The sequence below is a fragment of the Oncorhynchus tshawytscha genome, linkage group LG01, assembly GCF_018296145.1.
Source record: "Oncorhynchus tshawytscha isolate Ot180627B linkage group LG01, Otsh_v2.0, whole genome shotgun sequence".
NCBI classification, from domain to species: domain Eukaryota; kingdom Metazoa; phylum Chordata; class Actinopteri; order Salmoniformes; family Salmonidae; genus Oncorhynchus; species Oncorhynchus tshawytscha.
The window spans coordinates 81,765,960-81,791,413 of NC_056429.1; the positions used below are offsets into that span (position 1 = coordinate 81,765,960).

At 42.0% G+C, this 25,454-nt stretch overlaps 1 protein-coding gene across 1 annotated transcript in view; it reads left to right on the forward strand.

The window, feature by feature from the left end:
* Positions 1–280: 280 nt before the first annotated feature.
* kat6b (K(lysine) acetyltransferase 6B) overlaps positions 281–25,454 on the forward strand; it is a 36,472-nt gene continuing 11,298 nt past the window's right edge. Inside the window, 12 exon segments of the mRNA XM_024432042.2 lie at positions 281–445; positions 1,400–2,335; positions 14,570–14,678; positions 17,131–17,246; positions 17,747–17,828; positions 18,412–18,541; positions 18,770–19,881; positions 22,689–22,804; positions 23,089–23,201; positions 23,367–23,508; positions 23,858–24,019; positions 24,221–24,314. Of these exon segments, the coding sequence (XP_024287810.2) occupies positions 1,688–2,335; positions 14,570–14,678; positions 17,131–17,246; positions 17,747–17,828; positions 18,412–18,541; positions 18,770–19,881; positions 22,689–22,804; positions 23,089–23,201; positions 23,367–23,508; positions 23,858–24,019; positions 24,221–24,314 (2,824 nt within the window). The 5' untranslated portion in view covers positions 281–445; positions 1,400–1,687.

Genomic DNA, 25,454 nt, shown 5'->3' on the forward strand with positions numbered 1-25,454 from the left:
TGTTAATGAATGACAATCTAATTGAGATACAGAAGCTATATTATATTGTCCCTATAGTGCACCAACTTATTCAGTCAAACGATAAGTGCTTAGGGTAAATATAACATCAATCCATGATACGAGAAGACACCTTAAGAGGCGGTTCAATTGAGTGTAGTGACAGATCAAGCAGCCAACGCAGTCCCTTCTAAAGTGAGCTCATATATAATGATTGACATGTACTTTATCAAACCAGAAATCGGATCTTGCCTTTACAGCCAATATTAAAGTTGCTAGGGAGGGCACATTAGTGTAGGTAAGGTTTAATGAGACTCCATTGGATTGTAATCAGCGTCATGTCGGATTTATGTAAACTACAACATTGTAACAAAATGGCGACTGTTTAGGTCACGTCATTAATGCAGGCAGCAATGTTTTTTCCTACAACTCAACTGATACAAGCAAGGTTAGTTACATATTATCTTCTCGTTCGTAAGCGTCTCATGTTAGTTTCAACATAAATTGCCGTCATAAATTTCCGGTAACCATCCCTCCGCAGCTGTCAAAAAGTGCAACAATATGAATTGATCGTGTGCGGCTAACATTCAAGCTCGCGCCGACTGCTAAAATGAACAAATCCTTGTTTATCACTCGTTACGCATACAACCTGTCAAACTCGAGTGCAAGAAGTCAAACTCCATTGCCCTTCTTGTTCTACATTGTATCTGATTTAGAAACACTGAGTAGTCTAGTTTGGTCAACTGGTGATGTTACAATGAAGCATTTAACTATCAACAAAAAAATAACACATATCACAAGTAATTTTGATAGGTGTTTTAACATATATTTAACAGGTTACATTTAATCTCCCTTGTTGTTATGACTGTAGTCAGTGTCATGACAAATTCATCTTGATCATTATTTTACCACAAACTATTGCGTGAGGTTAGGTCAATCGGTGGATTATATTATCAGACTCAGACTACGGATTAAGTAACATTAGCCTATCCCTAACCTACCTAGAATCATCTTCAATCCGTCTGAACTGCTTTATAATCCATCTGTTTCTCTTGAGTGTTGTTGACCTTCATTTCATGTGGTCTTGGTCTGCTTTTCAGTAAATGTTATGGTGAGGTCTCAGAATATAGCCTAGCCTACTAATCCAAAAACACTTAAATTGGTCATGGCCCAATGTGTAAAGTGTATACTAGGCCGATCCCTCACAATTCACTACCAGTAATCAAAACAATCTGTCTAATGTGACCATGGGCTACTAGTACTTGAGACTCAGCAAAGGTGCTGGGTGAAACAAATATATAGCAATTCTGGCTCTGTTATTGTTAGGGTACAGTATTGCATATTTTTGGCTTGTGATCTTATTTGACTGTTTATGACTATCTGTGTTTTTTTTCTTTTTAAGTTATCATTTGGATATTGAAGGAACTTACGTCATTCGAAGGAATCGTGTTCCAGGTCGGTCGATAACTGTCCCAACCTTCGAGGAATTTACTATCTAGCTACTTTCATCTTATTTTGTGAGGTTACATGTGAGCTTCTACCTTGGATGAGGATTTACAGCAGGAATGTATTGATGCCGAGGTGGAACATTACTTTTTGACCTTCAAGATGTGTTGGATGTATCAAATGTTTCACAACAACAAGGGATATTCTCTATGGATCACTTTTTCCTAAATCTCATTGTTTAACCATGGTGGAACTTGCTAACCCTCTGTATACGGAGTGGATTCTAGAAGCAATACAGAAAATTAAAAGGCAAAAACAGAGGCCTTCCGAGGAGCGGATTTGTCATGCGGTGGCTACCTTACACAGATTGGACAAGAGGACCGTTCTGGAGCAGTTGGAGTTAAGTGTTCACGATGGTTCCATTCTCAAAGTCACCAATAAGGGGAGCGTGTCGTACAAAGACCCTGAGCACCCTGGGAGAGGAGTATCTTCATCAACAACATCGCTCAAACCTGTTAGTGCAAACCTCTCTGTCCCATTGTCTAAAGGATCTATATGGAATCCCAGTGAACTTCGCCACGTTGACTGGAATAAAATTCTGAGGAGGGCCATCGAGGGTCTGGATGATAACCACGGTTCCTCTCTGAAGAACATCCAGAGGTACCTAAGGAACCAGGATGATCTATCACACGTCCTGGACAACCCGGGGTTTCAGCAGAGGTTACGACTGTCCGCCAAACGGGCAGTCAACAACGGCCGGCTGCAGAAGAACGGCCCACTCTACAGGTTAAACCAGGAGGGTAGTGGAGTGGAGGGGAGGAGCCAGAGGTGTCCAGGTGCTTCCCCATTGGCTCTTCAGTGTGTCACTCTTCTTCCACATGAGAGCGACCAGGTACGGTATACTGATACTAGGTTCTGTATATTTCTCTGATTATAGTAGCCTGCTGATAATACTGTGTATTCCAAGGCTTCTTTCACTAGGTACAGTATGCTACTCATAGCCTCTGAATCCTTTTCAGGTTATCTCTTATGTCGATAATATATCCCCCTCTTTGGTAAAAAGCATCTGCTAAATGGCATATATTATTCATTTAGCCGGCAAAATAAACACTAGATTGTTGTTTGACCAATATGTCTCATTTTGGAATATTCCATCTCATTTGGTTAAGGACTTGATGCTTTCACTGATCATGCCTAATCGACTTCAAGCACTGGGTGATGATGTTGCACTTGAGGAATGCAATTGGATGATAGCTGACAGTTTTGTGATGAATAGCAGAGCTCTTGTGGGCTTAAATCAAGCTGTTGTGATATAATATTGCTTCTTGGAAACACAGCTACTCAGTAGATCTCCTAACTAGTTCAGTGTGTACTTGAAAACTACTAGGCCTTGTTGACATTTCCTCTGCTCAGGAAAATACTTCGTAACCAATTGGCCATTTTTGCATTTGTTTGGCAGAATAGATGGGCTATGTTATTATAGACAGAGAGTAAATAACGTACAGTAGCTTTTAAAGTTATTTGTCTTTGAGAACACAGGGTTGTGTTTGTTGTAATTTTGTGGGTCAATTATTTCATACAAATACAATGGCTCAAATATGTTTAAAAAGTAATACACATCTAAAAATGATAGGTGACAAAATTATCAACACCCCTGTTTTCGATACACGAGCACCCTCCCCTTGCTAGGATGACACTGAGCCTTTTTCTATAATGTTTTATGAGATTGGAGAACACATTGGGAGTGATCTTAGACCATTCCTTTGTGCAGAATCTTTCCAGATCCTTGATATATATAATTTGGCCTGCGCTTATTGACTGCCCTCCTCAATTGAAACCACAGTTTTTCAATGGGGTTCAAGTCCGGAGACTGAGAGGGCCATTGCAAAATGTTTATTTTTTTTGTGGTCAGTTATCCATTTCTTTGTATATTTTGATGTGTGCTTGGGGTCATTGTCTTGCTGGAACATCCATTTGCGGCCAAGTTTCAGCCTCCGGGCAGATGCAACCAGATTTTTGGCTAAAATGTCCTAGTACAGTTGATGATGCCGTTGACCTTAACAAGGACCCCAGGCCCAGTGCAAGCGAAACAGCCCCATAACATCAAAGGTCCACCACCTTATTTTACATTAGGAATGAGGTTCTTTTTTTGCATATGCATCCTTCTTTTGATGCCAAACCCACCGCTGGTGTGCATGGCCAAAGACCTCTATTTTTGTAACATCTGACCTACCACCCTGTTCCCGGTCCAAGTGCCAATGCCGTTTAACAAACTCCAGGCGTTTACATGTGTTGGTTACTCTCAATAAAGGATTTTTTTATGGCAACCCTTCCAAATAGCCTATTGGCATGGAGGTGACGTTTAATTGTAGATTTGGAGAATTGGTGACCCCAAGATGCAACCAAGTTCTGTAATTTTCCAACTGTGGCCTTTGGACTTTTCTTTGCCTCCCAAATCATCTTCCTCACTGAATGGGGACAAGATAAAAATGCACCCTCTACCAGGCACATTTACCACTGTTCCAGTGGTTTTAAATTTGTAATAATTGCTCTAATAGTGGTAAGTGCTATATTTGGGGGTTTTCTACGCAATTGCCTGCTTTTTTGAAAGTCAACAACCAGTTCCATACATTTTTGGCATTCCACATGGTGATGGATGACAAAGGGATTTTAGCTGTGGAAGGCCACAATACTGTTCCATAAAATTACATTTTAAAAAGTAGAATGTTAATGCAGATTTAATTTAGTTTGATTTGAATCTTTAGGGTTGCCAATAATATTTTTTATTTACTTGTTAACCACAATTGTTCTCTGAGCAATTATATTAATATAAGATTTTTTTCACCAGCTGATTTTATAAGAAGATCTTTTTCCAGCAGCTGTGGCAGTTATCGGAGAGAGGCTGAATGGGGTCTAGCAGGGGTCTTCCTGCATGGGGGGTGTGGGAGGTCTTCCTGGGGCATATGTACAATGCATTTGGAAAGTCTCAGACCCCTTACCTTTTTCCACATTTTGTTATGTTACAGCCTTATTCTAAAATGAATTTTAAAAATAATAATAATCCTCATCAATCTACACACAATACCCCCCATAATGACAAAGCAAAAACAGTTTTTTAATTTTTTTTAAATTTAGCAAATTTATTTAAAAAAAATAAAGACACCTTATTTACATATTCAGGCCCTTTGGTATGAGACTTGAAATTGAGCTCAGGTATGTCCTATTTCCATTGATCATCCTTGAGATGTTTCTACAACTTGATTTGAGTCCACCTGTGGTACATTTCAATAGATTGGACATGATTTGGAAAGGCACGCACCTGTCTATATAAGGTCCCACAGGTGACAGTGCATGTCAGAGCAAAAACCAAGCCATTCAAAGGATTTGTCCGTAGAAGTCTGAGACAAGAATGTTTCAAGGCACAGATCTGGGGAAGGCTACCAAAACATTTCTGCAGCATTGAAGGTCCCCAAGAAAAGAGGCCTCTATCATTCTTCAATGGAAGACGTTTGGAACCAACAAGACTCTTCCTACAGCTGGCCACCTGGCCCAACTGCTCAATTTGGGGAGAGGACCTTGGTCAGGGAGGTGACCAACAACCCCAGAGTTCCTCTGTGGAGATGGGAGAACCTTCCAGAAGGACAACCGTCTCTGCAGCACTCCACCAATTATGCCTTTATGGTCAGATGGAAGCCACTCCTCTTTAAAATGCACATGACAGTCCATGGACTCAGACCATGAAAAACAAGATTCTCTGGTGTGATGAAACCAAGATTGAACTATTTGGCCGGAATGCCAAGCGTCACGTCTGGAGGAAACCTGGCACCATCCCTACGGTGAAGCATGATAACCTGCTCCAGAGCGCTCAGGAACTCAGCCTAGGATGAAGATTCAAAGTAAAATGTTTGAAGCTTCACACACTTAAGGCTTCACACACTCTTGACATTCTCTCAACCAGCTTCACCTGGAATGCTTTTCCAACAGTCTTGAAGGAGTTCCCACATCTTCTGAGCACTTGTTGGCTGCTTTTCCTTCACTCTGCGGTTCAACTCATCCCAAACCATCTCAATTGGGTTGAGGTCAGGTGATTGTGGAGACCAGTTCATCTGATGCAGCACTCCATCACTCTCCTTGGTCAAATGGCCCGTACACAAGCCTGGAGGTGTGTTGGGTCATTGTCCTGTCATATAAAATAAAAGCTGGGACGGCTTATCGCTGCAGAATGCTGTGGTAGCAATGCTGGTTAAGTGTGCCTTGAATTCTAAATAAATTACTGGCCGTGTCACAAGCAAAGCACCATCACACCGCCACCTCCATGCTTCATGGTGGGAACCACATATGCAGAGATCATCCGTTCACTTATTCTGCGTTTTACAAAGACACGGCGGTTTGAACCAAGAATCTCAAAATTGGACTCATCAGACCAAAGGACAGATTTCCACCGGTCTAATGTCCATTGCTTGTGTTTCTTGTCCCAAGCAAGTTTCTTCTTTTTATTGGTGTCCTTTTTAGTAGTGGTTTCTTTGCAGCAATTTGACCATGAAGGCCTGATTCACGCTGGCCTTCATGGTCTGCGTGAATCAGTCGATGTTGTGATGTCTGTTACTTGAACTCTGAAGCATTTATTTGGGCTGCAATCTGAGATGCAGTTAACTCGAATGAACTTATCCTCTGCAGCAGAGGTAACTGTGTCATCCTTTCCTGTGGTGGTCCTCATGAGAGCCAGTTTCAACATGGCGCTTGATGGTTTTTGCTACTGCACTTGAAGAAACTTTAAAGGTTCTTCAAATTTTACAGATTAACTGACCTTCATGTTTTAAAGTAATGCTGGACTGTTGTTTCTCTTTGCTTATTTGATCTGTTCTTGCCATAATATGGACATGGTCTTTTACCAAATAGGGCTATCTTCTGTATACCACCCCTACCTTCAATCCTCGGGCAGACTCTTCTCTGTATACATCAATGATGTTGCTCTTGCTGCTGGTGATTCTCTGGTACACCTCTACGCAGACGACGCCGTTCTGTATACTCTGGCCCCTCTTTGGACACTGTTAGCTAACCTCCAGACGAGCTTCAATGCCATACAACTCTCCTTCAGTGGCCTCCAACTGCTCTTAAATGCAAGCATCACTACTCTGGATGGCTCTGACTTAGAATACGTGGACAACTACAAATACCTAGGTGTCTGGTTAGACTGTAAACTCTCCTTCCAGACTCACATTAAACATCTCTAATAAAAAAATACATATAGAATTGGCTTCCAATATCGCAACAAAGCATCGTTCACTCATGCTGCCAAACATACCCTTGTAAAACTGACCATCGACTTAGGCGACGTCATCTATAAAATAGTCTCCAACACTCTACTCAACAAATTGGAGCAGTTTCACAGTGCCATCCGTTTTGTCACCAAAGCCCCATACACTACCCTCTATTGCGACCTGTACGCTCTCATTGGCTGGCCCTCGCTTCATACTCGTCGCCAAACCCACTGGCTCCAGGTCATCTACAAGTCTCTGCTAGGTAAAGCCCAGCCTTATCTCAGCTCACTGGTCACCATAGCAGCACACGCTCCAGCAGGTATATCTCACTGGTCACCCCCAAAGCCAATTCCTCCTTTGGTCGTCTTTCCTTCCAGTTCTCTGCTGCCAATGACTGGAACGAACTGCAAAAATCTCTGAAGCTGGAGACTCTTACCTCCCCCACTAGCTTTAAGCCCAGCTGTTAGAGCAGCTCATCCAATCTACCTCATCCCCATACTGTATTTATCTTGCTCCTTCGCACCCCAGTATCTCTACTTGCACATTCATCTTCTGCACACCTACCATTCCAGTGTTTAATTGCTATATTGTAATTACTTCGCCACCATGGCCTATTTATTGCCTGAACTCCCTTATCTCATTTGCACTCACTGTATATAGACTTTTTGTTTTATTTTGTTCTACTGTATTATTGACTGTTTTATTTATTCCATGTGTAACTCTGTATATGTCGAATTACTATGCTTTATCTTGGCCAGGTCGCAGTTGCAAATGAGAACTTGTTCTCAACTTGCCTACCTGGTTAAATAAAGGTTGAATAAAAAATACCTTGTCACACACAACTAATTGGGTCAAACGCATTAAGAAGGAAAAAAATTACACAAATTAATTCTTAACAAGGTACACCTGTTAATTGAAATTCATTCCAGATGACATCCTCATGAAGCTGTTTGAGAGAATGGCAAGAGTGTGTAAAGCTGTCATCAAGGCCGAGGGTGGCTCCTTTTGTAGAATCTCAAATATAAAATATATTTTGATTTGTTTAACATTTTTTGGGGTACTACATGGTTCTATATGTGCTATTTCATAGTTGTGACTTCTTCAATATTATTCTACATTTAGAAAATAGTCCAAATAAAGAAACCCTTGAATGAGTAGATGTCCGAACTTTTGACTGGTACTGTATGCATCTATTTTTAAGTGGCGACCACGATTTAGCAGCTGCATTGCGCCTCTACTAATGCATGTAAGGGAAACGCTGTAAAATAATTTTTGGATGTGACTGTATGGCTTGATATAGGGCCACTAAAAACTCTTAGCCTTCATTGTCTTCTCTTGACCATGATGCATGAGATGCGTTTTTCACTCTGCAGAGATTGTGGCTCCATCACTCAGCACTAACTCATGCTGCACGTGAACAATACTGTATTGACAGCAGTTTTGTACTTGACAAATGAAAAGGACTTTACAGTGAAGGCCAAGGCATTGGAAGGTTACTATTACTGTTGCCATAAAACAGTTTTCCCCCCTTTTGTGTAGAAGGTCAAAATGAAAGTCTAGGGCTTTGGGAGTATAAAGTTGCGTTAACATGTTTTCTCTCCAAGTTATGGAAAGGATTCATTTATGTTAATAATTTGGTAATTTACCACTTTAAATGGTGTAGGCCTACAGTATACCATCTATATTGGCATTTTCACTATTGGAGACATTATCTACCCTTCAGTTTCATTATGAATATCAGGAAATAACACCGTTGACTATACAGCCACAAGTTTGTGTTTGTGGTCGGACCAAAGTGAAACAGTTCTGTTTTAAGACACTGTCCTCCTGTAATAAAAAGCTTGTCATTACCAAGAAATCTATCCTCATAAGAATTGTCTTGTCCCTTTTCTGTATAAGTTTGGAGTCTCAATTACACTCAGCTCCTATGCTATTTGGTGGTGACATCCCTAAGTTATTTTAGTTTACAAAGATCTTTTAGTTTACTCAAAAGGATGACTTCTTTCTAGTCCTTGACGTTAGCGAGTAACAAAGCATAACCAGTCGGTATTGGAAATGAGAGTCTTGGAAAAGAGCAGTCTTGGGTCAAAGTTTATTAGATTCTAAAGTGAGTTTGGCTGCAACAAAGGCAAGGATTTTCTTCTCTCCCCTTACTGTTATGTAACCTGTTCTTCAGCACAGCTCTCTGCCTGGCTTCTAGAACAGCAGTCTTCTAATAGAACCCCACCCCCCTCATGGAACACAACTGTGCCTTTTTAAAGCACAGTAATTTCCTCTAATGTACTTAATTTGGTATCCCCTAGTCAATCAGTAACATCTTCTCCTCTTTAGCTGTGTGTTCTTTTTTTTTTCAGATGAGTACTACTTTTAAGGGTTTTTATTTTTCTCTCTGTTTAATCACCAATCGGAGGCTGTTCCATACTGCATAAAATATCTAATGGCCAGCCCAGACTAGGCTAGCCACATAGGGTTTTTGCTTTATACATTTTTGAACTACTGTGTAAGTTGTGAAACTTTACTTTATCAACTACAAACACTTATCATTTCACAATTGCACCTAATATCATCAAAATCAATAGCTTACTACATCAGCATGTTTTCTGGGCTAATTCAGTGGTTCTTATCTAATTAAGTAGATTCACATAAGAATTGTTAAAATAATTTATAAGTCGAAAATTATACTGTTGCTGTTTCCTGTTTTGATTTATAGCCCAGTGTCTCAACACTGGTTTTAACTGTCCAAATTCATTGTCAATATGCTGAAGTAGGTTGTAATATTTTGAATACAAAAATTGCTCTTTACACATGTCAGTCTTGTGTTCAGATTACATTTATTTTCCTAAATTAGAACTTTTTATGAACTGCAAATGCACATACATTTGCCAAGGGTCCACTCGGAGCTGGAATTGATTAGCTTGTTCTACTGTAATCAATATTGTGCACAAATGATTCACTCACATCGATATTGTATGGAAATCAATGGAACTGGGACAATTCGCTGACGCTACATAAGCCGTTCTCTTCTAAAAGACAAACCTCCAATAATTTGGGTGTACTACATTTACCAGTCGTTCGACAATAACCTGTAGTTGCCATATGTCAACTTATAGCTTTGTGAGACCATTATATCGGTCGATAGCCGATACGGAAACAACACTTTTTGACTGGATAATTCCAATGAATCACCACCTCACATCGGTTTCTAAATTACTTCAGGGATTGGCTTTCATTTGAATTATAGTTTAAGCCTCAAATCCATTAATTAATTTGAGGCTAGAGTCATTTATGGGAGAAGAGAGAAAAAAAAGTATACTACCGACTGCCACATATGACAACACCGCTATTAAACGAAAGATATTAATCTGTTTTAAGCAATCGATTTTGTGAGATCGTGATGACTATAAACTTTTAATACTAACATCACCAATCTGAGGATGTAAAAAGGATATATTTCATATTTTTGTGTGGTGAAAATTTCTAATGTAGTAACCCGTTCAGCCCATCCATAGGAAAAATTAGCGTAAAATTTAAAGAATTAGTCAAGATAATGAAATATTTCGATTTGGGATGACAGTAAATGAAGCACACTTTTACATTTTTTATATATTTTTTTACAACATTGACATCTGTTTCTCACTACTTTTTAACCATGGAGAGAGTATAAAAATCCTCTTAAATACAATTTAACCAGGCGCTGTAGACTAGATCTTCCATAGTGACTGTGCAGCAGCCTGAACCTTTGTTTCTACTCATATGCTCAGGCTACCGATTTGATGTAATTAAAAAGCTAATCCTATCTTATTGGAATTAATGCCCTTTTCATGCAGGCCATGTATAGGGCTGTGACGGTCATGGAAGTTTGGATGACGATAGTTGGCCAGCCATTTGTTTGCAGTCATCATAATAACTGTTCGAATAGCAAAACAAAACACACATTTTCTCTTCCTCTGCTCCTGACTGCATGTGCTGCCGTAGAAATGGAATGAATAGAATGGGCATCCCCATTCAAGTCAATGGCGGCATAATTGGTGGACTGGCGGCCATTGCAAGTGTACCCATAGGAGCAAAGCCGGAAGTGTACCCATCAATGTGCCATTATTTGTTGATTCAACTGACATTACAAAAAATGCAGTCCATTGCATGAGCCATATCAGTTAACATAATTTTAATTGACATTCTACATTACTATAGAAATTATTGCATCACAATACAAGGAAGCCCTTGTGAGTGTACCCATGAGTTTACCAGTCAAGTTTGCCAGGGTTAGAGGAACCATTCTATTAATTATATTTCTATGTGTGCTGCTGCTGCATTGTGGTGGCGTTGCCTTGCAACCAAAGGCTTGTTTGCTACAACAACATGCTTGTTTCAGTAAGGAGCAACAAAGTTCCTTCACATTAAGAGTCCATGAAACGGACTCAATCGCATGAATGCCTGGCCGTCCCCTCTTCAGTCAGCAGTTGTTCCACCCCAAAAATGTAATAAAATTACTTTACAAAAAAATGTATGACTGTTATTTTATTTTCATGAGTCTTCATAACTAAGGTAATTGTTCCAGCCCTAGTCCCACAGACCAATTGCATGGTTATCACGATGATAAGCTGGGCGCTAGTAACCATTTTACTATAGCATCACTGCAGATGAAGATTTCACATCCAGTTAAATGTTTATTTGGGGGATACAAAGTAGCCTAGGTTTGTGATTGTTTGATCAAGTACAAAAAGAGCAGCGTATTTAGATACTTTAGCCTACTAGAGAAAGACTGCTCCGCTGATTTTAGAAGTCGTTTGAACACCGTTCCAAACAGCTAGAGCCTTTCACAAAGCTGAATCTTCATTTGTAGATTAGGTGAATTCTGTAGTTTTTGTGATGGAATATATTGTGATCAAGTGCAAAAGGAACAGGCTAGATAGGCCTACGTACTAAAGACAGACGGCTCTGCTATTTAGACGTTTTTAAAGGACAGATTTTTTTTATTTTATCCTGTTTGATAGAGCTTCTTCCTGTTTCTACTTTCTGTGACCCATTAATGATCACAATGATGTAATGCTGCATCTAGCCAAGGTTGTGGGTTCAATTGTTGTCGGTATTGATACTCATACTAAATATGTATGCACTCCCTGTACTGTACTCTTATTAGTAACTTTGGATAAAAGCATCTGCCAAGTAAATTATACGCTGTTGAAGAGAGGCTACACCTCACTTTCAACATATCTTACAAAAATGAATAATCTCTGTAGCATTCATTCAAGAGTGGTTGTCTTTACATAGACAGACAATCTGATTCCACCGGTTGCACAGCCACTATTGACCTGGAAGATTTTGGAAATGGAGGAGTCATTGATGTATCTGTAAATGGCTTTCTCTCATTATATTGTTCAATTGATAGGCTATAACACCAGCCAAGAACAATGACCAAATCCCACAGATGCATCCTATCCCTGTTTTACTTTTCCACTTCCTGTATTTTGAAATGGCAGCAGGTAGACTGGCGGGTAAGAGTATTGGGCCACTAACTGAAAGGTCGCTGGTTTCAAAAGCCCAAGCTGACTAGGTGAAAAATCTGATGTGCCCTTGAGAAAGACACTTAACCCCTAATATCTCCTGTAAGTTGCTCTGGATAAGAGCGTCTGCTAAATTACTAAAAATGTAAACAACTAAATGTGACTGTGGCTAGCCCTAAAATCTACCTGGGGCACATTCGGTAATGGTGAAGTTAGAAATGGCATGCATAGAGCGGACATGATTCAGTATCTAATATGTCAGAGAGGCATGATTGTTCTACATACTAGGCATTTCTATCTCAAGATAACATGACATCGGACTCTTCTCAACACCCAGATTGCATCTGCAGGTCACGGAGGGGTCACGTCAGGGCCGATGGATATTGCGTTCAAACGGGCTGTGTTGAGGTCATGATGATAATCTGCCTGCCTCTGGCTCAGTAGAAACTAATTATGGGCATCTCCCCAGAGTCCCCTTTCTTCCCAAAACCTCCGCAGTCAGTTGATGAGTCGTTTGTGTGTGAACTGATGAGGTTTGTTATTTATTGTCATACCCTGTGTTCTTTTCCCTTAAGAACCTCCTTCCTGCTGTGTTATGCTGCCTGAGGAGTGTGTGTGTGTGATGCATGTATGATGCTGTGTTATGCTGCCTGAGAAGTGTGTGTGTGTATGTGAGGTGCTGTGTTACGTGGTGTCAATTTTGGTGGTTGCTTTACAATGGTCATGAAATGATTGAACCGAATAACGTTTTCATAGGTCTACTGAACAAAAAAGGTGTTGAGTATGTTCGTTGTATAGAAGAGTAGGAACACACCATATAGTAATATATAACCTATGACCCTTAGCAGATGTTTTTATCCAAAGTGATTAACAGCATAGAGAGCGCATGTGTTTTTAGCATGTGTAGGTTATGTGATCCCTGCGGGAAAATAACCCATGACCTTGTTGCAAATGTCGCAATACCAACTGAGCTACACATGGCCGTTTACCTTCAAACTAAACATGGGCTAGTCTGCTGTTAGTTTCTGTGTTATGTGGTGGTGCTGTTTTCAAGGTGGTTGAGTCCATTGGGTTCAATAAGAAAGTCATTTCATAGTGTTCGATACTGAGCAGAAGAAAGTGTTTTGAATATTTTGCAGGCTATAGAACAGATGGGTATAGGCACAATGTTTACCTTCCTACTAGCCATGCTGGTAGTTAGATCTGCCTGTCAATAGTTCTAAGTGATCAGTGCTAAGTCCTCTTAAACTTTAAAGCTGATATTTTACTACTTTTGTACGTCATTTTAAGCCCTTAAGTGAGTGTTAACCTTTCTACTGCTGATTCTGAAACATGGAGAGAGGGAGAGCAACTACAATGTTAGGGCCAGGTCGATACCAGTACTGAGATACTCGTTAGTATCCTGGCAAGGAAACGAAACACAAACCGAATTTAACTTCTTCAGGAAAACAGCCCTAAATGTTGGAAATAAACATTGTTTATAGCTCACAATATTTTACATACAGCAGGAACCAAAGAGTGAGGTCTGCTGTGGGTTTTACTTCTTGCCATGGAAAAAATATTGTGATACTGGTATCGTCCCGGCAATATACAATGTATTTGAATCATTTATTATGATTCATTAACATTATTAAGGTAATTTGATTACATGCTGGCTAATCCTGTCTAATTGTAGTGTAAAGCTTTCTCAAGTGGATTAAGCCCCTTAACTGATTATCACATCCCCTTTCAGATTTAATGGATAAAGAAGGGCAATTTTTCACATGTATTACGGTAGAGTACCTCCTGTGGGCAGTAAGTGTTCATAATAAGCTAATTGTGTTTTAGTTGTTGAGAACTCATGTCAGGGGGATGGACTATTATGTCACTAATTCCCATCACTCACAGAGCTTTGATGGCTAAGCCTTGTGTTTACTTATTCATGTATCTGCATATCATTGCATCTGTTTGAATATATTCTCTGTTTCAATAATCCCCTAAAAGCATGCTCTTCAGTCAGTAGACTCTAAGACAAACAGGAATAGATGAGTGTTATGCATATCTGCAGCAATTTACAGGACTGTAGGCTTATGATAATAACTGTATTTGTATCCATAATGAAATTTTTTGTGTCATAAAGAATACCGATATTATTCCCATATTTACATCACAAATAGTACATACATAGCTAGTCCACTATGCCTCTTATGTTTTTGAACACTTGCTATGTTTCTATGTTTCCCAGCTTGCCCTGACCCCATCCCAATATACAGTTTGTTTCTCGCCCCAGCTTGCCCTGACCCCATCCCAATATACAGTTTGTTTCTCGCCCCAGCTTGCCCTGACCACATCCCAATATGCAGTTTCTGTTTCTCTCCCCAGCTACGCGCTGACCCCATCCCAATATGCAGTTTTTGTTTGGGAACGAAAGAGTCCAATCGGGACAAGAGGCCAGAGCAGCTTCTCTCCTGTGCAGACTGTGGGAGCAGCGGTAAGTTCATACCCTTTTTTCATTTTTTTATATGACTGTGCCAAACTGGGCTGAACTTGGCTGACCTGGTTACACATTCACCATATTTCAGTTACCTAGACTCCTAGAGAGCCTTTGTCCACTTGACACAATGTGCATGTTTGAGGTCTCACTACATGGCAGTCGGACTGTGCAGAATAACTGTTCTAGATCACCTTGCATCCCACATAACTACTCATTATGTGATCAAGCTTAGTGATTATTCTGCGCCTTGCTGAAACTGATCCTCTCGAACACACTGGCCATGTCATAGTTAGTCTTGCCGACTACTTTCTAAAACTGTGTGCTAATCTTATTACATACCATTTAGAATGTACTGTTTAGTAAAAAGACAATTCTCTTCCTCAATAGCAGGAAGTGAATTCTACTAGATGAAAAGTAAAAATTTGATTGCATACTGAATTTCAGAAAGTTCACATATTATAACACCTTGCATTTAGGCACACCCAATCAGCCTATTATTTAGAATGCAATTACGGGTATTCGGACACGGCCACTGTCTGAATCCCAAATTGGATTATTACCTACGAAGTGCACTACTTTGGACCAGAGCCCTATGGGTAGTGCCCAAAAGTAGTACACTAGGCCTATATAGGGAACAGAGTGCCCCATTTGGGATGAAGCCACAGATAGATAGAAAGCCCTCTTTGTACACTGAGTGCACAAAACATTAAGAACACCTTCCTAATATTGAGTTACACCCCTCTCCTCCTTTGCCCTCAGAACAGTTTTAATTCGTCAGGGCACTCTACAAAGTCTAATGTTCCACAGGGATGCTGGCCCATGTTGACTCCAATGCTTTCCACAGTTGTGTCTTCAATGCTTCCCACAGTTGTGTCAAGTTGGCTGGAAAGCCTTTGGGTCATTGACCATTCTTGATACACACGGGAAACACAGCCGCGTTGCTGTTCTTGACACAAACCTGTGCACCTCTGTCACCTACTACCATACCCCGTTCAAAGGCACTTAAATCTTCTGTCTTGCCCATCCACTCTCTGAATGGCACACATACACAATCCGCTTCTCAATTAAAAATCCTTCTTTAACCTCTCCTCCCCTTCATCTACACTGATTTGAATTGGATTTAACAGGTAACATCAATAAGGGATCATAGCGTTCATTTGGATTTACTTGGTTAGTCTATGTCATGGAAAGAGCAGTTGTTCATAATGTTTTCTGCACTCAGTGTATATGTAGCTAATGTTGTAGCAGATGTGGTTTATACAGATTCTAATTGGGCATGGTCAATCTGCAATTTGTGAGTCTGTGGTTTAAACACAGTGAGTCGATGTGTGGAGAGGTATACCCCGAAATGGTAGCAGCAACTCTAGTGCCATCGGGCCGTTGCCATATTCCTCTTGCATCATGATGTTCTCCTGCTTTAGGCTAAACCCTCTACTTGAAGGACTTACTTGATGAACTGTTTCTATTGGATAGTTGGAAAAGGGAGACATGACAGACGAAGGAAGAATTATGGCAAAACTGCCAACAACCCATGGTGGACTGAGGAAGGGAGCTGCAGATTCCACTTAAGTGGCCATTAGAATTTAGAAATCACTCATGTCGGTGAGTGAACGGCGCTCTCGGAATCGGAATGCAACAGCATTCTGGGAACATGGCAGGCAGCAATGAGGGACAGAGAGGGAAATAGGATCAAATGTCATCCATTTTCCACTGCCGTAGATTGGTGTCATTTTCCTTTACTGTTCTTTTCTTCCAGACAAATTTGCTGCTGCTAACCCTCTGTAAAATGACCTCTCATAAGGATTAGTTTGCCTTGGAAACAGTTATTTTAAATGCTGTGAGGAATTATTCTCCCAGTGACATTTTTATAGCTCAAATTTGACTAAGTAGCGTTGAGGTGGTTTTCATTAACCGCTCCTAGTGTACACACATTGTGCTCTGGGTGTAAAGCAGCTGTTTTACAACCATGAGAACGAGCCGGTGAGAGAGGAGGCACGCTTTTACATGACTTTCACGTTTGGGCCCCCATTAGACGGAGTTCTGCTACTGTTTCTGCCTCATTAAGAACAAATTATCTTTAATTAGCTGCTCAGATGTTTGATCATACTGTTTTTTAAACACAGCTTGTGGAAAAGAGCGAGAGGTCCCACCCGGACACAGACGCATGCAAACGCTGCTTAACATTGTTGATAATGCAATATGTTAATATTTAACCTTGCTGTGTGAACATAATGGGAAGGTCGCGCCTCCCGCTCGGTGAAACTGATACTAAAGAATGTTTCCCAAATAGGACCCTCTTCCCTATGTAGTGCACTAGTTTTGACCACTGCCCTGGGCCCTGGTCAAAAGTAGTGCACAACATGGGGAATAGGGCGCCATTTGGGACACCGCCTAAAGGATGGTTGAAATGTGCAGCAACACTAATAACACTCTTTATTTACCTCTACAGGGCACCCATCTTGTCTGAAGTTCTCCCCAGAGCTGACCACAAATGTGAAGAGATTGCGATGGCAATGTATAGAATGTAAAACCTGTAGCTCCTGTCGAATACAGGGCAAAAACGCTGTAAGTATTTTAATACTTTATTTTTTTTCTAAATACAGTGCCATACCATTTAATCTGTGTGAGATAGCGATTGATAATGCTTTCATGGAGACATAATAATGTAATCAACCCGGTAATAAATTTCCTCTTAACAATGAACATATCTGTGTCCCAAATAGGACCCTATGGCCTGTATATAGTGTACTACTTTTGAGCAGGGCTCTGGTCAAAGGTAGTGCACTATATAATGGATAGAGTGCCGTTTGGGACAGAGACATATCATGAAATATTTTTTCAAGCATAGATCTGCCATTTCCGGGCAACATGTTGTGCAGTGAAGACACAGCCTCCTTTTTCTCCATCCACCCTTCAACCAAACATTATTCACCTCCACATACATCATCCATATTAAACTAAACGGACATGTCCCTCTTTAGAGTGAAATGACAGAAGGTGTAACATCTATGCAACAACAGGGAAGCCACCACACAGCCCCACACATGCCTCCTGTCTCCTTGCAGGACGAGATGCTGTTCTGTGACTCTTGTGATCGGGGGTTTCACATGGAGTGCTGCAACCCACCACTCTCAAGGATGCCAAAAGGTAAAGGTGTTCATACATATGGTGGTCTCTCTCGGTCTCTCTGTGTGTGTGTGTGTTCTTTTCTTCATAGGGGGCCTTTAGGTCTGTCAATCATCATAGTGAAGCAGAGATGGCTTATTAGGAGCTTTGCAAGAATATCAAATGATTCCCCAGTCCCAGGGGAGAGATATGTAGATTACTGTACATGGCCTACAGCTATGCTTGTAATGATTGAACAGCTACTGTAGTGTAAGACCTTTGGCAGCGGGACTGATATTCACACAAGTCGCATCGCTTTGCTCAAAATGCACTGACATGGGCTGTCTCTCAAATGGTACCCTCTTCCCTACATGGGCCCTGCTCAGAAGTAGTGCACTGTATAGGGAATAAGGTTCCATTTTGGGACAGTCTATTTCAGTGGACCCTGATGTTTGTTTTTTTGTTTTTTTTCCTACTTTGTGCTGAGTAATTGATTGTTGTTCATTGTAAGAAGTGCGTAGGAGTCTGTCTCTCTCCCTCGCCATCTGCATTAAAAGGAAATGTTTCCAATGAATGTGTGGTGTGAGTTGATGAAGCCACCTAACTGATGCTCTCCTCTCTCTAGGTACCTGGGTCTGCCAGGTCTGCAGGCCCAAGGAAAATGGAAAGAAACTGCTGCATAAGAAAGCCGATGAGATCAAACGTCGATACGCAAAGCCAATCGGGAGACCCAGAAATAAGCTCAAACATAGAATGTAAGTTTATCACCATGATCTGTAGACATTGCCTTTACTTTAGTGTACCAATAGAAGGTTGTGCAGAGTGTCCATAAACCACATTATTACCTCAAGGAAATACTTCTGCTTTTTATCGCAATACTTTGTTATAAATTGAGTTATGACTAAGTTGTTTTCATAAACGTAGCTTTTGATTCATACCATAGTTTGTGTCCTTGCCTAACCCCTACGCTGTTTCTGTTCTAGGTCTGTAAGCAGTGGTGACGGCTCCATGCTAGCCCGGGGAGGAAGGGGGTCACCTGGTAGGGGTCAAAAGCTTACCGTCTGTTCCACACCTTCATCTGGTCATGCAGCATCTGTGAAGGACGCCACAGACTTATTGGCTGTTGCTACATCAAACCCCTGTTGGGCCGGTGACGCTGTCACCTTCACCACCCAATTCACCACCTCTTCCACCCCCTCCACCACCCCCCCCCTCACGCCCACCTCGTCCTCCTCCACCCCAGCAGTTACACTCACTGTTAACAAGAAAACCAAAGGGCTTATCGATGGGCTTTCCAAATTCTTTACCCCCTCGCCTGTCGGCCGCAGGTCGTCGCGAGCCGGCGAAATCTTAGACCCCTCTGCCCTGAAAGGGTCACAGTCTTGTTGTCCTGCTAGGAAAAAGCCGGGCACTCCGCCGAAACTATGGAAACTCAGTCCGTCTCAGTCAGTCGTTGGCTTAGCTGCAAAGTCTGATACAACTCCAAGTCAAAAGCTAACCACCACCACCATTTCTTTCTGTACACTCCCTCTCCCCCCCCCACTCACGTCACTTGGACATAGCCCCACCACCTCCCTGGTCTCCTCCAGCTCCACCTCCGCTAACTCCCCCCAGAGTTCTTCCAGCCAGTCTAGCGTCCCCTCCATCACCAGTCTCTCTAATCACAACCAACTTAAGGGACTCTTTGACGGACTCTCCCATATCTATGCCACTCAGGGACAATCTCGGAAAAAGGGACTGCCTTGCTACGCACCACCTAAGCGCAGACACCGTAAGCAGGACTTAGGGTCCAGTGCCACCGCGTCCAAAACATATCCTCTCATTCCCCATCCTCCCCAACAGCGCCTCGGAAAGAAAGAGATGACAAAGAATAGGTTGTTGTTGTCGTCCCACTCCTCCTCCCATCCCAGGCCCAGCCGGCCCAGGGGGCGCCCCTTTAAGGTGGTCAGTCACTTCAGACGTAGCCCCTTTTTAAAAAAGCACAGGACGCTAGGCAGGCTAAGATGTAGAGTGACCCCTCAGAAGGGACCCCAGGAAACACCAGGAAAGGGAGACATGACAGACGAAGGAAGAATTAAGGCAGAGCACGACCATGGTAAGCAAAGGCGTGAACGCTCCGACCGAAAATACCTGCGTCTACTTCCGCTAGTTTAAATATTTTTTTAACCCAAGGCTTGTGACAAAATGCCTTACCATACCTTACCAATGCCTTACCGTATGAGCTAACAAATGTTTTCTTTTTACAAGAGTGAACAAGCTCATTTTGGCTTCGCCCTGCTTTAATTCAATAACATTTTAACAGTTTCTACTACTAATCTTTTACACCACCTACTTTAATTAATTTCTGTTTTTTTCCCAACTCGTTTAATTTCGTTATTGCGTTTTGACTTTGGCTGCGTAATGAATCTAGCTACGCGGCTTCAGTTCCATCTCTCTGCCGTCGGCTTCTTTGTCAAAGTAGTGCATGGCCCAACCACTAACCCTTTCTTCAAACTGTTCTCTCTTTGTTCTGTCCCAACCACTAACCCCTTCTTCATACTGCTCTCTCCTTTATCTGTCCCCCCTGTCCTTGACCCTATGCATTAGTGCACTGGCTTCGCCAATTGTGATTTTCGCCTAGTTGTGACTGTACTGTTATGTTGTTGGATTATAAAGACTCGCTCTTCTGCCTTCCATTCCACCCTCTCCCAGCACTACCACCAGTGGTACTGTCACCATTCAACCCTAACTTCCCACAGTCGTTAGACTGACACACACACACCATTTATGACTCGAAGTTGACATGATGATTATGTCTATTGATCTACGCCCTCCCCCATCTGTTTCGGTGTCATAGGGCCAAATTCCCGGACATAGATTTATCCTACTCCTCGACTAGAAGAAGCATGTTCAATTGAGATTCTCCATTGAGCATGCTTCTTAGTCTAGGACTGGGCTTAATCTGTGTCTGGGAAACCGGCCCTGAAGGGCTAAGATTTTTTTTAAAGGATCTGGATTTGATTTGAAGGGGTTGTAAATAATACTGTGAATAGAATAGTTTTTAAATTGATAAGCCAAAACATCCATGTACACATTTAAAATATATACTCAAGTCTCAAACTAATCTCAATAATTCATTTTTTAACATAAAATTTCCACTTCTTAGTGTATAATACATCATTTCAAGTGTTTCATGTATGCTAAAGATGCCTGGTTAGCTTTTCAACATCATTGCTGTTGTATCGTAGTCTCCATACTGCTGCTGTCACTGCATTGACTTTTTAATTAACAGGAAACTATCTGGGGCTATGTCCCAAATGGCACCCTAGTATTCCCTGCATAGTGCTTTACTTTTGACCAGAGACACATGGACTGTGGTGTAAAGTAGGGCACTATATAGGGAATAGTGCCATTTGGGACACAGCCTTGGTGGGTTGACACATGAAAGCGGTTACGTTAGTAGAGTGATTTAGTTTCACGTCATTACATTCAGGATTTTCATTTACAGGTGCAGAGATGATGATACATTCATTATACAACTCCACAGAGACCTAACTTCACAGAGGCTGTCTAACAAAACATACATTAAAAGCACATTAAAACCAAATGCATTTACTATACTGAATGTTCACAGGCTACAAAACACTGCTCCCTATCTACTCTATAAAGCTGGGATGATAATCTACCATGTTTGATGGTACTCCTCTGATGTGGCTGTTTGGTTACTGTGACAGCATGTTTGGTGACTGCCTGTTTGGTGACTGTGCCTGCAACAGGCGGTTTGGTGACTGCAACAGGCGGTTTGGTGACTGCAACAGGCGGTTTGATGTCTGCAACAGGCGGTTTGGTGACTGCAACAGGCGGTTTGGTGACTGCAACAGGCGGTTTGGTGACTGCAACAGGCGGTTTGGTGACTGCAACAGGCGGTTTGGTGACCGCAACAGGCGGTTTGGTGACCGCAACAGGCGGTTTGGTGACCGCAACAGGCGGTTTGGTTTGACCGCAACAGGCGGTTTGGTGACCGCAACAGGCGGTTTGGTGACCGCAACAGGCTGTTTGGTGACCGCAACAGGCTGTTTGGTGAGGCTGCAACAGGCTGTTTGGTGACTGCAACAGGCTGTTTGGTGATTGCAACAGGCTGTTTGGTGACTGCAACAGGCTGTTTGGTGACTGCAACAGGCTGTTTGGTGACTGCAGACTGTAATGTTTGGTGACTGGCTGTAATGTTTGTGACTGCAACAGGCTGCAACAGGCTGTAATGTTTGGTGACTGCAACAGGCTGTAATGTTTGGTGCAACAGGCTGCAACAGGCTGTTTGTACAGGCTGTTTGGTGCAACAGGCTGCAACAGACTGTAATGTTTGGTGACTGCAACAGACTGTAATGTTTGTAATGTGACTGCAACAGGCTGTTTGGTGACTGCAACAGCAACAGGCTGTTTGGTGACTGCAACAGGCTGTAATGTTTGTGTGACTGCAACAGGCGGTTGACCGCAACAGGCGGTTTGGTGACCGCAACAGGCGGTTTGGTGACCGCAACAGGCGGTTTGGTGACCGCAACAGGCGGTTTGGTGACCGCACAGGCAGGCGGTTTGGTGACTGCAACAGACTGCAACAGGCTGTAATGTTTGGTGACTGCAACAGACTGTAATGTTTGGTGACTGCAACAGACTGTAATGTTTGGTGACTGCAACAGACTGTAATGTTTGGTGACTGCAACAGGCTGTTTGGTGACTGCAACAGACTGTAATGTTTGGTGACTGCAACAGACTGTAATGTTTGGTGACTGCAACAGACTGTAATGTTTGGTGACTGCAACAGACTGTAATGTTTGGTGACTGCAACAGACTGTAATGTTTGGTGACTGCAACAGACTGTAATGTTTGGTGACTGTAACAGGCTGTAATGTTTGGTTACTGTAACAGGCTGTGAAGGTGAATTGAGGGTGAAGCAGGAACCTGGCTTCGTAGCGGTCTCCAGGGAACATGTCACAGAGGAAGACGTGGAGATATTCACACAGGTCCAAGAGCTCTCGTCGCAGGTGAGGGAACTGTCCAAAATAACTTCTCTCAATCACACTTCTCACACCTATCACCTAATCAATAAGTTATATGTAGCCTATAGCTTAACATTACAACCCCTAAATCAATGTTTGTCAGATGTTTTCAGACATGAAAATAAGTTTTAATGTCACAAAGGGAAGGGTCCACGTTCCAAGTTTCTGTTTGAAGATACTGCCTATGTCAGACTTAGATCATTGATATTGTTTGAATGAGTGCTTGTGGTAAGACGTTGAGGCATTTCATTTTGTATTGCCGTGTTTAGAGAAATGGAACCATGACTATCACTAACTCTGGACGATACCCGGCCGTCATTGAGTTTGGGAAGTATGAAATCCAAACCTGGCACTCATCGCCTTACCCACCGGAGTACTCAAGGTACAGTTTATTATTTCTTACACTCAGGTCGGACAAATGCCTTTCATTGCTAGGCTTCTTTATAAGATAAATACTTTATTAATCCCTGAGGGGAAATCGGTGTGTCAACTGATAAATTGAATCCAAATTATAGGCTTACTTTTGTCTCGTCTCTTTCGTTGGCAGATTGCAAAAGCTTTACCTGTGTGAGTTCTGTCTGAAGTACATGAGATGCAAGAACATCCTCCAGCGACACGCCAAGAAGTGTGGCTGGTTTCAACCTCCAGCCAATGAGATTTACAGGAAGGATGACCTTTCAGTGTTTGAGGTCAGAGGTCACTTTTCAAAGTAGTAAAACTATGTGTGCATCCCAAATGGCACCCTATCCCCTATATAGTGCACTTCTTTTTCTTTTCTTTTACCAGGGCCCAATGGCACCCTATTCCCTTTATTGTAAACTGCTCTATATGCCCTGGTCAAAGTAAGTGCACTTTAAAGGGAATAGGCTGCTGTTTTGGACTATGATCATATGCTGGTGTATGTGTATGAAATGTGACTGAATGGTTTCGAGAGAGAGATGGAAAGAATCAACTGTTAGTTTAAATTTGAACAATGTTCTCATGCTGGTTAGTTTAAATTTGAACAATGTTCTAATGCTGGTTTTGTTCCATGTTTAGGTTGATGGAAATGTTAGCAAGCTCTTCTGCCAAAACCTCTGCCTGTTAGCCAAGCTGTTCCTGGATCACAAGACCCTATATTACGACGTGGAGCCTTTCCTTTTTTACATACTAACAAAGAATGACGAGAAAGGCTGTCACCTTGTGGGTTATTTCTCCAAGGTAAGGATATTCAATAGAATGAAAAATATGTTTGGTTAATGCAGTGTCAGTGTCTTTACTATATTAGTCCTCTTAAAAGCTAAATGTATTTTGAAGTGTGTGTGTGTGTGTGTTTGCTTTCGACAAGGGCAGTGGCAGGTGCAATAAATTGCCAGCTTCAGTGCAGCTCTGACATACTTGATCTTTTTCCCCTTCCCTCAGGAAAAGCTTTGCCAGCAGAAATACAATGTCTCCTGTATAATGATCATGCCTCAGTACCAAAGGCAAGGCTTTGGAAGGTTCCTCATTGATTTCAGTAAGTCCCTTAATGCGTTCTAAGAACATAAAACTCAATTCCTGCTTGATTCTAGAATCCTTGACTGATTCTTTACAATATTAAACCATCTATTTTCCCAGGCATACATTTGTGCCCCTAGCTAGGTTTCCATCCAATTTGTGACAGATTTTCATGGGAATATTCGCATATCCGCATAAAAACAATATGCACAGAAATGTTCCCATCAAATTCATCTGTTGCGGATAAAAGGCTGTGTGTGATGACATAGTGCACATAAAAATATTTTTTGCACTTAAATTCCCAATAACAGGGCCCCCAGGTGGCGCAGTGGTCTAAAGCACTGCATCGCAGTGCTAGCTGTACCACCAGAGCCTCTGGGTTCGAGCCCAGGCTCTGTTGCAGCTGGCCGCGACCGGGAGGTCCATGGGACGGTGCACAATTGGCCCAGTGTCGTCCGGGTTAGGGAGGGTTTGGCCAGCAGGGATATCCTTGTCTCATCGCGCACTAGCGACTCCTGTGGCGGGCCGGGCGGAGTGCACGCTGACCAGGTGTACAGTGTTTCCTCCGAACACGTTGGTACGGCTGGCTTCCGGGTTGGATGTGTGTTGTGTCAAGAAGCAGTGCGGCTTGGTTGGGTTGTGTTTCGGAGGACGCATGGCTCTCGACCTTCGCCTCTCCCGAGTCCGTACGGGAGTTGCAGCGATGAGATAAGACAGTAACTACTACCAATTGGATACCACGAAATTGGGGAGAAAAAGGGAGTCAAATAATAAATAAATATGAATTTTTTAAAAACATACAAGGTTTCCATCGCATTTTCAACTCTCTATGATCTATGTCATAAAACATGTTGCGTTATATAGCGAATGTTTCCACTCTGGTCTTGGCATGTGCACTCTAGCCAACAGCTGGCAGATACAGTGGGGATAGTATGAGATTATTATGGATAAAAGAGCAAGATTTAATTTATCAAACAGCAGCCATGATCATGTCACCAGAATAAGACCCTCAATATATATTAGAAAGGAGCATCAAGCTCATCACCTTGCACTTTCACCACCCTGTGAAGTTCATAATTTATTTAATCTGTAGCCTAATAAACTGCATGCTTTCCTGAGTCATAGTGGGAGGATCATACCATCTCATCGCATTACTCCA